Source organism: Haliotis rufescens, unplaced genomic scaffold, assembly GCF_023055435.1.
Source record: "Haliotis rufescens isolate VD_foot unplaced genomic scaffold, xgHalRufe1.0.p SCAF_5, whole genome shotgun sequence".
Lineage (NCBI taxonomy): Eukaryota > Metazoa > Mollusca > Gastropoda > Lepetellida > Haliotidae > Haliotis > Haliotis rufescens.
The window spans coordinates 43,169,751-43,186,608 of NW_025964223.1; the positions used below are offsets into that span (position 1 = coordinate 43,169,751).

Consider the following 16,858-nt stretch of genomic DNA (forward strand, 5'->3'; position numbering starts at 1 on the left):
TTTGGCATTCGGTTATGATACAGACATCAGAATGATATGCTACTCTGAATACTTTGCCCACTCACCCTTGGCATTTAGGATCTTCGATACTCATTCACCTATTGCTACCTTCTGTGGATTGTGTGACAGATCTTCACGCTGACCTGATATTAATGGGATTGTACGAGCCACCATTTGAGCTTTCCAAAGGCATGGAGAACAGAACATGAATTGTGTTACATCACAGTGTTTATTTGCATTGATGTTATTAACTGGCCCAGTGCACAAGGCGAGGAACGTCAAAAGTGATAACTAATGAAGGAAGAGCACGCTTTAGCAGCAAATATAATAATGTGCATAAATCAGTTGTGCCTAATAACTGGTAGTTCATTTCATGTCATATTTTTATCTGTTTAGATACCTCTCTAGAAACAAGTTATGTTGTCATTGACTGATTGGTCAGCTTTGAAAAGGATCATTTCTCAACAGGATGGACCCCAAGCTGAATCTTGACGTATGAAGAATACAAAAATATAAAATTATACAATAAAGATTGAATTTGATAAAAAAGTATTCAGCTCCTGGGAACAGGTTTGGATACCTTACGGGATGCACTGAATGCATACGCGGTGTTGTGGTGTCAATCTTTAGTAATGGACTGAGGCCGTGTATCATTCAAGGAAGTGAATCCAACCCCATGCATGCGTTTCGTGCAAACACTACTCTCTGTGGCGCATGACGTTTGTTGCACGAGACATATTGCCTTTTATTTTGCGATGTAATGTGAACACTCATATGTTTTTAGATTGATTATCAAATATAAACGTGTTATGTTTTTGTGGCTTACACTTGCATCATTGACATTAAAGAAGGTTTCAAACGACAAAAACGGTGACACAATTTTGGAACACATTGAAGAATCCTTCCACAAAAATATAATCATTTGCATAAACTAGTCCAAATACATAATATTAGAATTTAGTTTGTCATCCAATAAAAATAAGAAATATTAACATTTATTTATTCTCTTTTACACGATAAGTAGAATTGGTAAAACATATTATGCAGGGGTGATTGACAGTTTACGACCAATTTCAAACAATATTCATAACAGCCATTACTAATTTTAGGAGAACCCAGTTCTTTGTGACAGGTGTAAGTTCTAACCACTACCTGACCACCCTATCATAACAATATTATATTCACATACTTATAGTGGAAAAAAATAGAAGAAAAAACGAGGATGATTTATCAAAATGTGGAAGAATCAGCTGATTCATATACAACTCACAATATTGGTTACAAAAATAATACTCTACAAACTATAAATGAAGCAAAACGACTAACGCATAAAAAATAAGGAATGCTATTCAAATCAAATCCTGGTTTGTTTTATACCTTAGCTGTGATACATGACTTCATCGCAATATGGCTGCAATATCGCCGATGCGATGTGAAATTTAAACTCACTCACTCACTCACTCAAATCAAATCGGATTATAATAATAAGGGGCGAAAGCTAACCAAATAGTATCGCTGGAACTAAAATCTTTCTAAATCAGAGAACAGCTAACTATAAGACGAAAAAAACCGACCAAAATACTGAAAAGAGGCTGAAAGTAATGAAGCTAAATCATAATTATATCTCTTTTTCACAAAAAAGTAGAAAGGACACAATTTAAAATATTGACCAATATCAGAAAAAATCAGAAAATTAAAAACGAAATGATACAAAACAAATTTAAATAAGGCGAATGACTTCAAGCCTTAAACATAATTATGAATGGATATCCCCCATCTCTAACGCTTATACTAATTCAGGCTAACGTTAGTCCTAACCTGCTCTGAAATAAAATTTCATCAATTCTTTTGGTGAGATATAAATAATTTTATGCCTTGGGTTAATAACGCTTTACTATAAGGCATGAACCACGTTTTCCCTTTAAGATCTAGAGGCAATCTATGGTAGGAACAGACAGATTTACCATTAAATAATCGGACAGACTCTCTTATAAAACAAGATTTCATATAAACGGATAGCTGGTCAATTTCACGATTATTTTCTGATAAAACACACTTGATTTATTACGTGGAAGTAGCAGTCATTTGGTAAAGAGAAAGTTTAAAATGTATTAATTCTCTTTCAAAGTAATAAATATAAGAAAAGAATGTGTCAATTGTATACACAACCATGCACACATACATTCTGACATAAATTGGGAAACAATCTTGCTTCAGTATGATTTGTTACGAGCGACAAAACCAAAATGTGCAAAACCCAAAGAGATGTGACATTGAAACTACATATGTTCGTTAACTATTTATGCATTATAAGTAAAGTTCCGAAAATAAATTCTAAATTCTTCATCAGACGTCCTGTACACCCGATGTTGATACTTTGGCCCTGTGCCGAGATGCCATGGCACCAGAATGCTGTGAATTAACCTAGAAATACATGAAACACACATTGTAGTTAAAGTTTACACCACAAATATTTCAATATTGATGCTAAACATGTAATTTCGAGTTGTGGTTCATGACCAGTTGACGGCAGATTGGCTTGGAGTGAGTGAGTATGGTTTTACGCCGCTTTTAGCAATATTCCAGCAATATCACGGCGGGGGGACACCAGAAATGGGTTTCACACATTGTACACATGTCGGGAATCGAACCCGGGTCTTCAGCGTGACGAGCGAACGCTTTAACCACTAGGCTACCCGACCGCCCCAGATTGGCTTGGAACCCATGGGGATTCCGGGAAAGACTACAGTCCCAATCAATCTATGATGCCCAAAATGTGTTCTTGGCAACGTTGAAAGGCCTTGCCATTGATGCTTGTGATTCACCAGCTTCAATTCTACCAATGACGTTATTTCTCGCATTATTAATCAATCTCTGTATGGCAAGTTTCACTTGTTTAACTAAATGATTACTTAAAACATGAGTTAAAACCCGTGACAAACTCCTTGACTTTCACCAAAAAAAAAAACTTTTAAAAATTTTCAAAAGAAAAGGAATCATGCAAGTGTCAAAGTTATCAATCTTGACTTTATTTTCAAGTGCCAACCTTCCATCCACGAATTTACTTTTGAAAATACTGTTACCACCTGCGCGTCCTAACATTCAGTGGACCCGTGAAGATGCGGGCTAGAATAGGTATTCAGCAACCCACACTTGGCGTAAAAGGCGACTATGCTTGTCATAAGAGGCGACTAACGGGATCGGAAGGTCAGGCTCGCTGACTTGGTTGATGCATGTCATCGCATCCCAATTGCGTGGATCAATGCTCATGAAGGCAATCACTGGATCGTCTGGTCCAGACTCGATTATTTACAGAATCGCCGTCATATAGATGGAATATTGCTGAGTGCAGCGTTAAACAACAAACAGACAAAACAATAACATTCAGTGATGAGTACCTTCTTTAATCAAACTACTGGGATTTGCGTCGTCCTTGGAAACAGATTTCTGTGAAGCTTCAACATTGCGCAACGTCGACCCATCCACCATGGTCGGCGATACCAAGTCGTCACTGTTGCAGCCAGTTGGAATATCTGGAAAACACAAGCCCAGATTGATTATATTAAATACTTATCTAGATTCGAACTAGAAAAAAAAAATTTCATTGTTTTAATATCCATATTATTGCTCAATGATTATTCCGGAACGAAAGTTATGTCTCATATCCTGACCATCCATCTAGTGGAATTGAGTGATCATAGTTTGACCCAAGTTCGAACAGTATTTCAACCCGTGGGTATACCGGGTAAGACTATAGGTCCCCTATATTGGTGGCCATCTATCCGGTGGAATTGAGAGAACGTGGTGTAACCCCGGTTTGAACAGTATTTCGACTGGGGGGATTCTGAGTAGGAATATAGGCCACTTGCAAACTTGTCGCAAGAGGCGACTAACTGGGTCGGGTGGTCAGGCTCGTTGTTTTGGTTGCGGATCGATGCTCATGTTGTCAATCACTGGATTACATGGTCCAGAATCGAGTATTTGCAGATAAATGGAATATTGCCGAGCGCAGTGTAAACGACAAACAAACGAACATGGAACAGCATTCCAATTGGTGGTGTCAAGTGGTGTCGAATGTATGGATCGTTGCTCGGGCCTTCTTTCACTGGTTTGCCTGGTCCAAATGCGATTATTTAGAGTGGTTGTTATGGGTGAGAGAGCGATTGAGTATGGTTTTACGCCGCTTTTAGCAATATTCCAGTAATATCGCGGTGGGGGACAGGGGTAATGGGCTTCACACATTGTATCCATGTGGGGAATCGAACCCGGGTTTTCAGCGTGACGAGCGAACGCTTTAACCACTAGGCTTATGCCACCGCCCCTGGTATAATGATGGCGATAGTGGCTTTCAAACAAGATAGTGATGCATGCGATTAGGTATATGACACACAATCGGCTTGTTCTCATATTGCAAGTCGACATACCCGAGAAGATCCGGGTTAGAATAGGTCTTCACCAATCCATGCTTGCCGTAAAAAGCGACTACGCTTGTCATTAGTGGCGAAAAACGGGGTCGGGTGGTCAGACTCGCTGTCTTGGTTGATGCATGTCATCGTATCCCAATTGCGTGGATCGATGCTCATGATGTCAATCACTGGATTGTCTAGGACTGACTCGATTATTTACAGACCGTCGTCATATAGGCGACGTTAAACAAGAAACAAACAAAGTTATTATTAATTCATACCAGATAACAAGAGTAAATCACATCAATCCTGAATTACAATTACTTGAATATGACCTCAATTATTATTAAAAGTCATAATACCAGGATTACCTTACCTGTGCAAGTCTGTTCCTTCCCTGCTCTCCTTTCTTCGGACTGCAAAACAACAACAGAAGATATTAACATGTATGTGTACATCAGGTAAGACGTGTGTCGTAACAAGTAAATTATATATGCTCACTTGGTCTGTATTTCTTGAATAGGGCAGCGATTTGGACATGGTTATCTGGGATTCATATCGGGCAATGGTCTCCCTTATTCCCTCGATAATCTGAAAAACAAATCACATATTCATCCTTAAATATATAGCTCTAGTCTATAATATTCTATTAGTCACTATAGTAAACTACGTTTATAACGGACACCTTATAACGAACTGACGGATATAACAAACTGCATTTTTGTCCGTCTATTTGCTGTGTATATGCTGTATATATGCTTATAACGAACTGCAGTTATAACGAACTAAAATTAGTGGTCCCTTTGAGTTCGATATAACCGTAGTTTACCGTATATGTGACTTAAATTAGCCACACATGCACTCCAAACAGAAACTGTCTTTCTTTTCCTTATCTAACATTAGTGGTCCCTTTGAGTTCGTTATAACCGTAGTTTACTGTATATTTGACTTAAATTAGCCACACATGCACTCCAAACAGAAACTGTCTTTCTTTTCCTTATCTAACAATCAGTTGGTTTAAATTAAAATAATATCCTAAATATCGATAAAAATCTAAATAATAAGTTACGTATATTTTAATCCACTCACCGCTCTGTTAAGGCCACAATGCATTATGAAAATCAGGAAACCCTGAAACACAAAATATGTCCACCAGTTCATCAAATAATAAAATCTTAAAAAGGCAAAAGGCTAATTTGTATCGAGTAGAATCCATCTTTGTTAAATTGCTAATTACACATATACGAATTAATAAACATCACCTGCAACGAATTGAAGACAGCAAAGAGATACTGAAAGACGACGGTTTCCTCGTTGATAGCAAGAACACCAAACACCCACGTAACTCCAAGAACTGGCATCAGAACACACAGGCTCCGAACCGTAGTCCTGAAAGACAAAGATCGAGACTTCACCAAATTTGTCCACATGTTCATGGTAATCGTACAAGCTGATTTGAATGGGTTTCCTGTTGCTTTAGCAGATGGAACAACGGAAGCACACAAACAAGATATTGTCCTTGTTCAAAGCTGTGACGATACAATATACTGAGAATACCTACTAAATATTGATGACACGTCGGAAAGTACATGCCTTACTAACATACACCAGGGCAAGCAATCTCACCCGTTTTGCCAGCAACTAGTGTAATCACAATCATTTGGAATTGCAGTTATCTAAGAATTTGTCACTTCCATATTGTTTTTACTTTACATGTGGAAAATATACGACCTCAAGTTCTTACATCTTGATAATACACTTAACATATAGGGTGGTATGGTGATGGGATTTTTGAAGGTTGAACTACAAGTTAAACTTCAGGTATACTGCCATATATTGTCATATTATTTTCACAGTCTTGGGATTTTAATGGGATTATGATAAAACAGCAAAATGTGGAAATATTTTTCTGGATTTAGGAACTGCAATTATGGATGTGCTGGGGATGGGGCGGTATGTATGAATATGTTTGTAAGATGGTGAGTAGTCACTTTCTAGTCCTTGGGCTTCCTTGAAAATGGACCTCTTGGTTACCACATAATGTTTATTCAAGATTCAAGACATACACACGTGTTTCTCTTAAAGGAGAAGCATCGGGGCACTGTGGCACGCAATCACCAAGGTCAGCAAGACTGATCCATATAGTCTCCTCTTGCAACCGATTGTAATTCGGAATCAGCATAGGGGTTATGGATTCCGTCAGGAGATCAATGAAAATATCAACGAAATGCAACTAGAATATTACTTACACTATTTTTTCCTTATTTCTTTTATTGACCATCATCCTTGTTGAACACAGCACACGAAAGATGATCGCGATGATCACGGCATTGGCCTGTGTAAAGTAACGATGAGAGTTACATGGAATTAGCAACAATACCAGAAGCATTACTTAACAACAAATCAAACAAATTGTGCATTGGCGACCAATCATCACATAATTTCTCTTTTTTAGACCTTCCACAAATGGAGCATTAAGAGCAGAAAAAAGAAATTTATAGAAATTAATTAGTAGTTTAGAACAAGGCGATACGAGATTTAGTCATCGTGATGTGATATTATTTCCTACTCATTGTATGAGCTGAAATGGGGTTCAACGTCGAGTTTAAGATTATTGCATTTATATAGCGCCGTGCATGCACGCGCGCGCGCGCGCGCGTGTGTGTGTGTGTGTGTGTGTGTGTGTGTGGCTGCTTGTACTGGTCCGGACTGATGCCGATTTATAGTGCTGGCTCACTCAAGATACTATGTCTCATGAATATCCCACACAGACACAGTATACTGACTCCGAGCCGACCAGTCCTTGTTTGCCGAACACAAGGTTGTTTAACGCAGCACTCAGCAATATTCCAGCTATATGACGGCGGTCTGTAACTTATCGAGTCTGGACCAGACAATCCAGTGATTGACATCTCGAGCATCGATCCATGCAATTGGGATACGATGATATGCATCTACCAAGTCAGCGAGCCTGACCACCCAACCCCGTTATTCGCCTCTTACAACAAGCATAGTCACCTTTTGCAGCAAGCATGGGTTGCTGAAGACCTTTTCCAACCCGGATCCTTACGGGTCTGTCCCCGATGTGACACGTACTGCCTTTCATCATCACTGTAACTATCATCAACCATCAACTGGATCCCCAGCAACCTATGCTTTTATGTGACAACGAATAGGATCGGTGGCCAGGCTCAGTGACTTATTTGTTAGCATTGACATCAAATACCAATTGCGTGGGTCGATGCCCATGATGCCAATCACTGGTTTGTCCGGTTCAGATTCGACTATTCACAAGCAGTCGTCACATAGATGGAATATTGCTGAATGCTGAGTTAAACAACAAACTTACTCAATTACTGAGATTTTTCTTTACTAATTGCAGTATTACCAAAACCACGTGTATCTGTAGTGATGATATAAGTCTAGTTGGTGTATCGTGCAGTATGTGAATACTTTGCTAAAATATGTTTGGCAAGTTGTTTCATCTATAACTTTGATATTTTGATGAAATGTCATTTAATGCCAGAACTTGTTTTCGGAGCAATATCGCTGTAACTTACAAAGGCAAACACAAAGTAGCAAATTGCGTGTGAGCAGGCTTTTGACCATATCAATGAAATCGGTCTGTATATTACATTGTGATTATATATCTGAAAGAAAATCACGTTCTTTATATTAATTAAATAGTATGAATAAGTGCATGCATTACATGTTTTAAATGGTTGTTCATAAAGGTGTCAAGGTATTTGTCTACCTTAATAGTTTAGTCTCTGTCATTTAACTTACAGTAATACTTTTCATGTTAAGAGGTTATTATGAATGCATAAGCTGCCCAAACAGCCATATGTTGTGATGCGAGACAGAGGTTATTTTGTTGGGAATATTTACATTTCTGCAGAAGATTATGGCCGAATAACATATTCTTTAAATTTTAAGAATCCATATATTACATAACGAGAGGCTTATGTTACTCTTTCGTTCATTTTGATATTGCTAGGCGTCATATTGATACTTCTACTTCAGTGATACTTCAATAGATGTTAATGCTATAAGGTAAGGTGAATTCAACGTCGCGTTCAAGATTGACTTACATATATAGCTTCACACAGAGGCGGTCCTTTACTGCCAACAATAAACATTATCATGAGGATTGCATACACGACTACCCTACATTTATACCAATGACTCTAAATCTGAAAAGGAGCTATGATACTGCTGTCGTAATTCTGGTTGGTGTTTGTCTTACAAGAACGACGAAGAGAGCTGGTCCAACAAAAGCAAACAGGATGCCATCCGTTACAGTCAACCAGCAGCTGTAATGTCAATGTCAAATAATAAAAATCATACCATACAAGGCAGCATGAATAACGCAAATTTAAATTACATCATAATTTATTCAAAACTGAACAATAACGCTGTTAGTGTCAGAACGTGTCATGGCATAGTAGACTGAACCAGAAGAATGATTTTTGATGCCCTAAACGTACCATACTCTGCAAACAAAAACGCAAAAGTTTTAAAATCGTTGCCGACATCCATCCCCAAATGAATTGGGATTGATTTGTGTGGAAAGAATGAGATACTGGAGAACTTTGGTGACACGATGGGAAAATCGCAAAAAAACACACAACCACGTGAGAGCCTGGCTCCGAAATACACCAACATGACATGCACGTGCAACATTACGTGGGCTATTTGCATGCCATCACTATCTTACACCAAGTGAACAACATGCCACGACTGACGGAAGCTAAACGCAACGACGCCATCAGCCGACTGCAAACAGGAGAATCATCTTCAGCTGTAGCCAGGTTTTTTCATGAAGCACCAAACACCATTACAAGTCTGTGGAACTGTTATCACAAACACGGGACAACACGTGTCCGTACCAGATCTGGTCGACCACGTATCACTACTAGAGCACAGGACAGATTCATACAGCTCATCACTAACGTGACAGAACAACCACTGCCACCTCCACAACTACGACAATAGCAGGATTGCGTAGGATATCAGCCCAGACAGTGAAGAACCTTTTTCACGCTGAAGGTATTGCGCTGCACGACCAGTTCGAGGTGTCATTTTGACGTACCTGCATCGTCGGCTGCGACGTCAAAGGAGGCAAGGCCACAGAGTATATCCACAGCTGCGATGGAGACAAGTTTTGGTTTAGTGACGCGTCACGTTTTATGCTTCGCCGTGCGGATGGGAGATGTCTTGTTCACAGGCGTCGCGGGTAACGTTATGCACGAAACTGCCGACAGAAAATGGACATATTTCGTTCTGGTTATGTGATGACGTGGGCAGCCATCTCCTACTCTGGTAGAACAGACTTGGTGCAAATTCTGGGAAATTTAACGGCGCAACGTCACACGGATGAGATTCTTCGGCCACACGTCCTTCTCATTATGCAACAAGCGACCGTCATTTTCCAACAAGACAACGCCAGACTTCACACGGCAAGACTGACAATAGCCTTTTTCGGGAATGACAACATCCAGGTCCTGCCATGGTCCCCAGGTCTCCAGATTTAAACCGAGTCGAACATTTATGGGTTGCAACGGATCAACGACTGCGAGAACGTCAGCTACAACAACAACCACACTCCGACAGTTGGCACAAGCATTGCAGGAAGAGTTGGTGAACATTCCCCAGGCCAAAATTCGGGATCTGATTGCTTCCATGGGACGGCAATGCCGGACAGGTTTGGGCTCTTATGGTGGCCATACAGATAACCTTCACCTTGGAAATCTACTCTTCCTTGTGTGCCATACGGAACCTGGGTCAATGACACTGATGTGCCCCAATTTGGAACTATCGATTACCATCTGTTGAATTTTATTTGATATTTTAAACATACATCTAAAAATCATTTTTGCGTTTCTGGTTTTTCAGAGTATATACGTATAAACCAAAGCCTTATCTGAAACTTATCCATAATCAATAATACTACCAAGAAAGAACTTTCTTTATACTCACAGGAAATATTTCACACGCATAGAATTTGTGCAATGTGGATTCTCAAAAGTATAATCATGCTTGATTGTTTTGCAATCCCATCGATTATCTGCCGAGGCAGATTCCATTTGGTAAATTATATGAACAGATCACAGTAAATCCAATGTATCCACCTCTATTCCACACGATAAACTTCATTCGTTAATCTATGGGGCATATATATCTCAACGTGGTGGACATATACCAGCACATATATTCAAAGGTTCAGGACAGTTTTTCAAAATTGTAAGAATATGTCATCTTATGTTCACTGAAAAATCAATATGTCAAATGTTGGACTTCCGCTTAGATAGACTTCCGGATATGACATTGAGGCAAGAAGAAGTCATAACCATGGGCACCAATAGTGGTCCTTTCTGATCTGTTTCTTTTGAGGACATTTCCAAATTTGACGCATCGGTGATACATATGATGTACCACATGTTCTGTGCTTGTTCAGGTAAACACTTGAGTTTGGATGTGGTTGTGACGCATTATTTACCACCTTTGCTGATACGCATACCCCAAAGACTCGCTGACATTTTACTTCAGATTTTCTGAATTACAAGTACTTGTCGCATGTAAACCTGTATATATTCCCTTTGTCTGATTCATCGTGCCCATTCAAATACGACATGGGTGTGTGTCCACAATGAAAGGACATTTATTTATGGTTACTTCTAAATATTGATATTATGTTTTAATGCCTCCGAGTCTATTTAAAGACGTTTGTTTTTAGGAATGATGGTCTATACTAGTCCAACTTACAACTGGTCATTTCCGTATCCCTCCAGCTTGGTGATCCCCAGGGTAATACCCACTATAACTGCTGGCACACCTGTTCAGACGATAGATTAAAAATACCTTTTCGTTTATTTGTAACAAATCGTTCTATTGATTTTCTTCATTTTTAATATACTGAATACAACCCTGAAATAACTGGCCTCGACGATATTGCTCATTGGGTTAACGCCTTTTTGAAGTTATATTACTGTATGTCATGTTGCTGTGGGAGGGTTCCGGAAGTGACGCAGGCCTTTGTAACTCCGGAGAAACCAAAGTCCACTGATATGGTGCTGACAAACCCGGAAACAAAGTCAGGTCGAATATGGATAAAATCTTTTTAAAGTAATACTGTACATTGATTGACTTGATTTAGGTCTCGAAGGCGTCAGCTATTAAAGATAACGTATTCACCGGCATTATTTCGATATATACCGGCGATATATTATTTCATATTTAAATACAAAATAATATATATGTTTTAGAAATATTACATTATAACATACTGTTTAAAAGATGGTTAAGTAAACATCCTATTTTCCTATTACACAATCTATCATAATCATTATATAACAGGAACGGTTCGATTGATTGAGAAAATTGCATGAACATGGAGTTTGGAGCTGAAAAAGAGTGGATTGCTTTTGTTAATGTCAATCTATGTTTGAAGGCAAGGTTACCCCAGGCTAGAGGGAGCACGAGCCCCAACCTTGAACTCTTCCTGAAAACCACGGCAACCTGAACGGCGATGTCGATCCCCTGGGCGAGCATGAGGGAGAAGACTGCCAGGAAGAAGTAGTGCAACATGGCCGCCACGGCTGTACACACGGCCTGGAAACAAGGAGGAAGAATGCTTTCTTTATCACAAATATCAGTCCAGCGCAGTTACTACATTTTGTAAACAACCTCTTGTTACTTACTTATTTGGTCCTTTTTCCTTTTCGTGCTTTGTGTTAAAACATGCAGCTAAGCATAATAAATAAAAAGAGGTGAGTTTTGTGATTGTATTAGAACAATACATGTTAACCATTTAATAATTAATATTTTATGATTGAGATTAACTGAAATTACTACATTTATGAGAGTAGTTGTCTGTACGTAGTTGTACTCCTATTTAGTGCTCCGATCCTTTTGGGCGACCTTCCAAAACGTGACCATCCCACATAAAGAGTGGTGATTCCGGCTCTGACTTATTTTAGTTTATTACTGAACTGTATCTAGCCTCATCACCTTGTTCTCCGTCCGCTCCACGCCAGCCAGGAAGACGCTGTAGGCGCAGGTCAACGCCACGCAAAGGTTCATCAGGATGATGGTCTTGGAAGAACGGACATGGCTGTGTACAAAAATGTTTACTGATGATGTCCCTTCTTTGTAAGCTTTATTTATACAATTCTCTTTGGTCCCGGCACGACGTATGCTTGTCGTACGTAACGACTTAATGAACAGGTTGTCTGGCTCGGGGTTGATGGCTGTTCCTATTATCAATCATTGGTTTGCCTGATCCAGAATCAGTTATTCGTAGGTCATATTCATTTGAGGACTATTTATTGATGAGTGCGGCGTTCTGCGCGAACAAACTAGGACGCCTCGTTCTTCATGCACTGGTAGTTGTGGAACTATTCTAACCTTGAATACACACGGGGTTAGTTGTGGTATGTTCCACTTAAACCATTCTTTCAACTCCGAATATGGACATATAACAAGATCAGATGGATGAAGTGTGGACATTTATGGCCAAAGACGTGCCTTTAAAGGTGGATCAACAAATGTAAAACAGCGCCCCCTACCTCCACAACAACGCATGTGTCAGCATTGTCACCACACAGCCCAGGATAGACAGGGAACAGCCCACTATGGAGATGATTTTCAGGTGATGTAAGTGTTTTGCAGACTGAAAATTGGAAAATTCTTAATGACCATGACCGCATACTGTCTTTGTAGTTTGATGCGTGTTTGATGACGAATAATTTAGTTGTAAGGCCACTTAATGTTGAATGGGTGAATGTTTCATGCCCTTCCGGTAGCATCCGTTCTTACCGGAAATATTACTGACACACAGTTGATGTCATTCGTTCCAGAGTTAAAGAAGCGTCCTTGTATCATTCCTGTTAGATTTTTGTTATATCTGCAGATAGTTTATCTTAACTAGTTTAAGCCATTTTAGGAACCAACACGTTTGGTTCACGGGATCTAGTGAGAGTTCTCAGGCCGCTGTATGCCAGGGGTATTGCTGGGTGCGGCGTTAGGCAACAATTCCGGGTACTACCGGTAGAGCAGGACATCCATACTAACCCTTTTCGGGAATAAGTGGTGTCATCACTTATTTTCAGTGATCGTTCATTTGATTTCCATCATTAGTTTGCCTCTTACGCCCAATGGAATCTGGTTTAGTAGATACTCGAGATTTATTATAATCTGGCTTTGACTTTTCAAATTCCCACAAAGTAAACGTACCTAGGGAGGATGTAATTAATTGGATGAGTTAATTACCACGTGGCGTCCTGGGCTCATAAGAATAGCGAAGTTGGTAAGATGGTTGCATTCACAGCTTGTGTAGGAACTGTTCACGTCTTTGCCCGTGCAGCCGTCTGTCAGCCATCGACTGAAACATCATACGTAGGAAACATCAAATAGAGCAACTTGGGGCGCAAACTCCGTGGACTTGCAGGGAGTTTGATTGACAATGGTCATGTGTTTCTGTTCCAACAACTGCCATTGATTTTCGTCGATATTTGTCTACCGTTAATCAAACATAATACATTTTGAACAAGCATGGATTAGTACGAATCGTCATAAGGAATAGTTCCTGTAAAGATCGACCCGTGAAGATTCCGGGGTAGAATTCCGCCGCACTCAGCAATATTCCAGCTATATGACGGCGGTCTGTTAATAATCGAGTCTGAACCAGACAGTCCAGTGATTGACATCATGAGCATCGATCCACGCAATTGGGATACGATGACATACATCAACCAAGTCAGCGAGCCTGACCACCCAATCCGGTTAGTCGCCTTGTACGACAAGCATAGTCACCTATTACGGCAAGCATGGGTTGCTCATGACCCATTCTACCCCGGATCTTCAGGGGTACGAACGTTAAAGAATGAGGTGGGCATGGCATTCTCTGGAATCAGACTATGTTCGGTGACGAATCGAGGTTTCCATGGACTCGGCAGATGGCATTCAACGTACATGAATTCAATGACGGAGGACGCTGAAAAGATTTACCTTTTATCGAAATCCCAGTACCCACATTCTGACTCTGAATAGTTTCCCTGAAAATAGTATTAAATGTAGAAGATATTATTTGACATAAGTTGGAACTCACGATTTACGAGAATACAAGAGGAAATGTTCTAAAGGATATTTTCTTAAGTATCGGTCATACGTTTTCAATCCCGTATTAATAGCATAGATATAATAAATTGCCAAATATGTGAATGAATTCTTTACCTTTAAATGATGAAAGTCAAGGTATATTTTCATCTTCAGGTTTGAAAGTTTCTTTCCTCCAATGTTCACAGCAAGTGAAAGGATCTGAGAATTGACTTCTTTAGTGCTTGTTTCTTCTCTAAACGTGCGAAATATAAAACGTATTCGTTTTAATCGTTAAATCCAACTTATATGCACACGCTAAGGAGATTAACGATGTACATAATAGTAAAGGAAATGTTTAAGGAAGTCTTAGACCATTCGGATATATAGCCAAAGGTTGTATTCATTAATTCACCGAAAGAAAGATTGCTCCTAGTGAGAAACCCGCCTGTTACGTGTAAAGGAGGCTATGTGTGTAATCCGCCTATGATGTGTAAGTGATCTGCCTGTTAAATGTAAAGGAGTCTATGTGGGTCACTGTGTAATCCGCCTATAATGTGTAAGTGATCTGCCTGTTACGTGTAAAGGGGTCTATGTGTGTAATCCGCCTATGATGTGTAAGTGATCTGCCTGTTAAATGTAAAGGAGTCTATGTGGGTCACTGTGTAATCCGCCTATAATGTGTAAGTGATCTGCCTGTTACGTGTAAAGGGGTCTATGTGTGTAATCCGCCTATGATGTGTAAGTAATCCACCTGTTACGTGTAAAGGGGTCTATGTGTGTAATCCGCCTATGATGTGTAAGTGGTCTGCCTGTTACGTGTAAAGGAGTGTATGTGTGTAATCCGCCTATGATGTGTAAGTGATCTGCCTGTTACGTGTAAAGGGGTCTATGTGTGTCATCCGCCTATGATGTGTAAGTGATCTGCCTGTTACGTGTAAAGGGGTCTATGTGTGTAATCCGCCTATGATGTGTAAGTGGTCTGCCTGTTACGTGTAAAGGAGTGTATGTGTGTAATCCGCCTATGATGTGTAAGTGATCTGCCTGTTACGTGTAAAGGGGTCTATGTGTGTAATCCGCCTATGATGTGTAAGGGATCTGCCTGTTACGTGTGTGTAACGCGTCTATCCCGTTTATCTAACCTATTTGTCACGTGTGTGTAACAAGTCCCTCAGATAAGTGCAATCCGTTTGCGATAAACCATGGAAACCCACATACAGGTTTCACGTCCAGGTGACTACATATAATTGGACCTGTAATCTGCTCAGTGACTTGCTGGACCTCAGAAGACCTGACACTCTATCTGTGTCCTACCAGGTGAACAATGTTTAGGTATATTATGTACAAATTCATTTGTTTCTGATATGTAAAAGTGTATGTGACATACAATTGTATCTAAGATGTTTGACTTGAATTACCTGTTTTAAAATGATCTACATTTCGCTTCATGAATGCGTATAAAAAAATATTGGGACGTTACACAACACAGATACAACATCAACATTTGCATTTTCATGATATTCCAGAGATGCTGTAGGTCGTTGATACATCATAATACATTATTATCATTCAAACATTCCATTATCACAATACACCGATCCAAAATACCCCGCCTCCATCCTAAACCACGCCCACTCGGTAAATCTTGGACAAATGCCCACTATATGTGTATGCCTGAAAACTCGTGTTAAAATATTGGTGTAAAATTTTATATATGCCTGACTCAAGGTTTGTAAAAATCCTAAATTTTGTTACTTCGATAACACAAACTAAACTTAGAGAAAATATATAAAGTTAGAGAAAATATTATGTTCAAGTTCCCATCGCCTAAGAATTGAGTGAGTGAGTGTATATGGTTTTACGCCGCTTTTAGCAATATTCCAGCAATATCACGGCGGGGGACACCAGAAATGGGCTTCACACATTGTACCCTAAGAATTGAATCAGGAAGTTAAACTAAAGAAAAAAAAAGAGAAGATAGAATTCGTATTATTTTAAAGGCGAATATCATTTTATTTTGATGTTTAAAACATATGATGATATTAGAGCCTAATTAATAGCAATAGCATATTATACATATGCTACTAGACACAAGTTTAATGTATAAATGACGCCCTCTAATGAATACACCATCAAAAACCTATCGATGACAAACTGTCACGCAGAGTCTCTATGGTCTACAAAACTGAAGGAATAAAGTTGATTGATACTTACCCGGATGTATTAGTCAAAAGGAATTCAGCCATAGTTTTGTAGGACGCAGCAACATACGTTATTTTTGCTGCAAGCCAAAATGGATAGTTACATAATAGCAATCGATTTTATGGATGTGAGACAAAATACTGATTTATCTGTTT

The 16,858-nt window shown here is 39.4% G+C and overlaps 1 protein-coding gene across 2 annotated transcripts in view; it reads right to left on the minus strand.

Annotated features, from left to right (window-relative positions):
* Nucleotides 1-210: 210 nt before the first annotated feature.
* LOC124140035 (adhesion G protein-coupled receptor B1-like) overlaps nucleotides 211-16,858 on the minus strand; it is a 57,738-nt gene continuing 41,090 nt past the window's right edge. For both annotated transcript variants that reach the window (XM_048383936.1, XM_046507375.2), the window contains 16 exons: nucleotides 16,716-16,782; nucleotides 14,640-14,757; nucleotides 14,415-14,461; nucleotides 13,677-13,788; nucleotides 12,974-13,077; nucleotides 12,417-12,519; nucleotides 11,867-12,017; nucleotides 11,172-11,241; nucleotides 8,653-8,719; nucleotides 6,656-6,741; nucleotides 5,669-5,795; nucleotides 5,496-5,537; nucleotides 4,908-4,997; nucleotides 4,783-4,822; nucleotides 3,399-3,533; nucleotides 211-2,424 (listed from right to left, as the gene is read on the minus strand). In XM_048383936.1, the coding sequence (XP_048239893.1) occupies nucleotides 2,420-2,424; nucleotides 3,399-3,533; nucleotides 4,783-4,822; nucleotides 4,908-4,997; nucleotides 5,496-5,537; nucleotides 5,669-5,795; nucleotides 6,656-6,741; nucleotides 8,653-8,719; nucleotides 11,172-11,241; nucleotides 11,867-12,017; nucleotides 12,417-12,519; nucleotides 12,974-13,077; nucleotides 13,677-13,788; nucleotides 14,415-14,461; nucleotides 14,640-14,757; nucleotides 16,716-16,782 (1,364 nt within the window). In that variant the 3' untranslated portion in view covers nucleotides 211-2,419. The remainder of the gene's footprint in view (nucleotides 2,425-3,398; nucleotides 3,534-4,782; nucleotides 4,823-4,907; nucleotides 4,998-5,495; nucleotides 5,538-5,668; nucleotides 5,796-6,655; nucleotides 6,742-8,652; nucleotides 8,720-11,171; nucleotides 11,242-11,866; nucleotides 12,018-12,416; nucleotides 12,520-12,973; nucleotides 13,078-13,676; nucleotides 13,789-14,414; nucleotides 14,462-14,639; nucleotides 14,758-16,715; nucleotides 16,783-16,858) is intronic.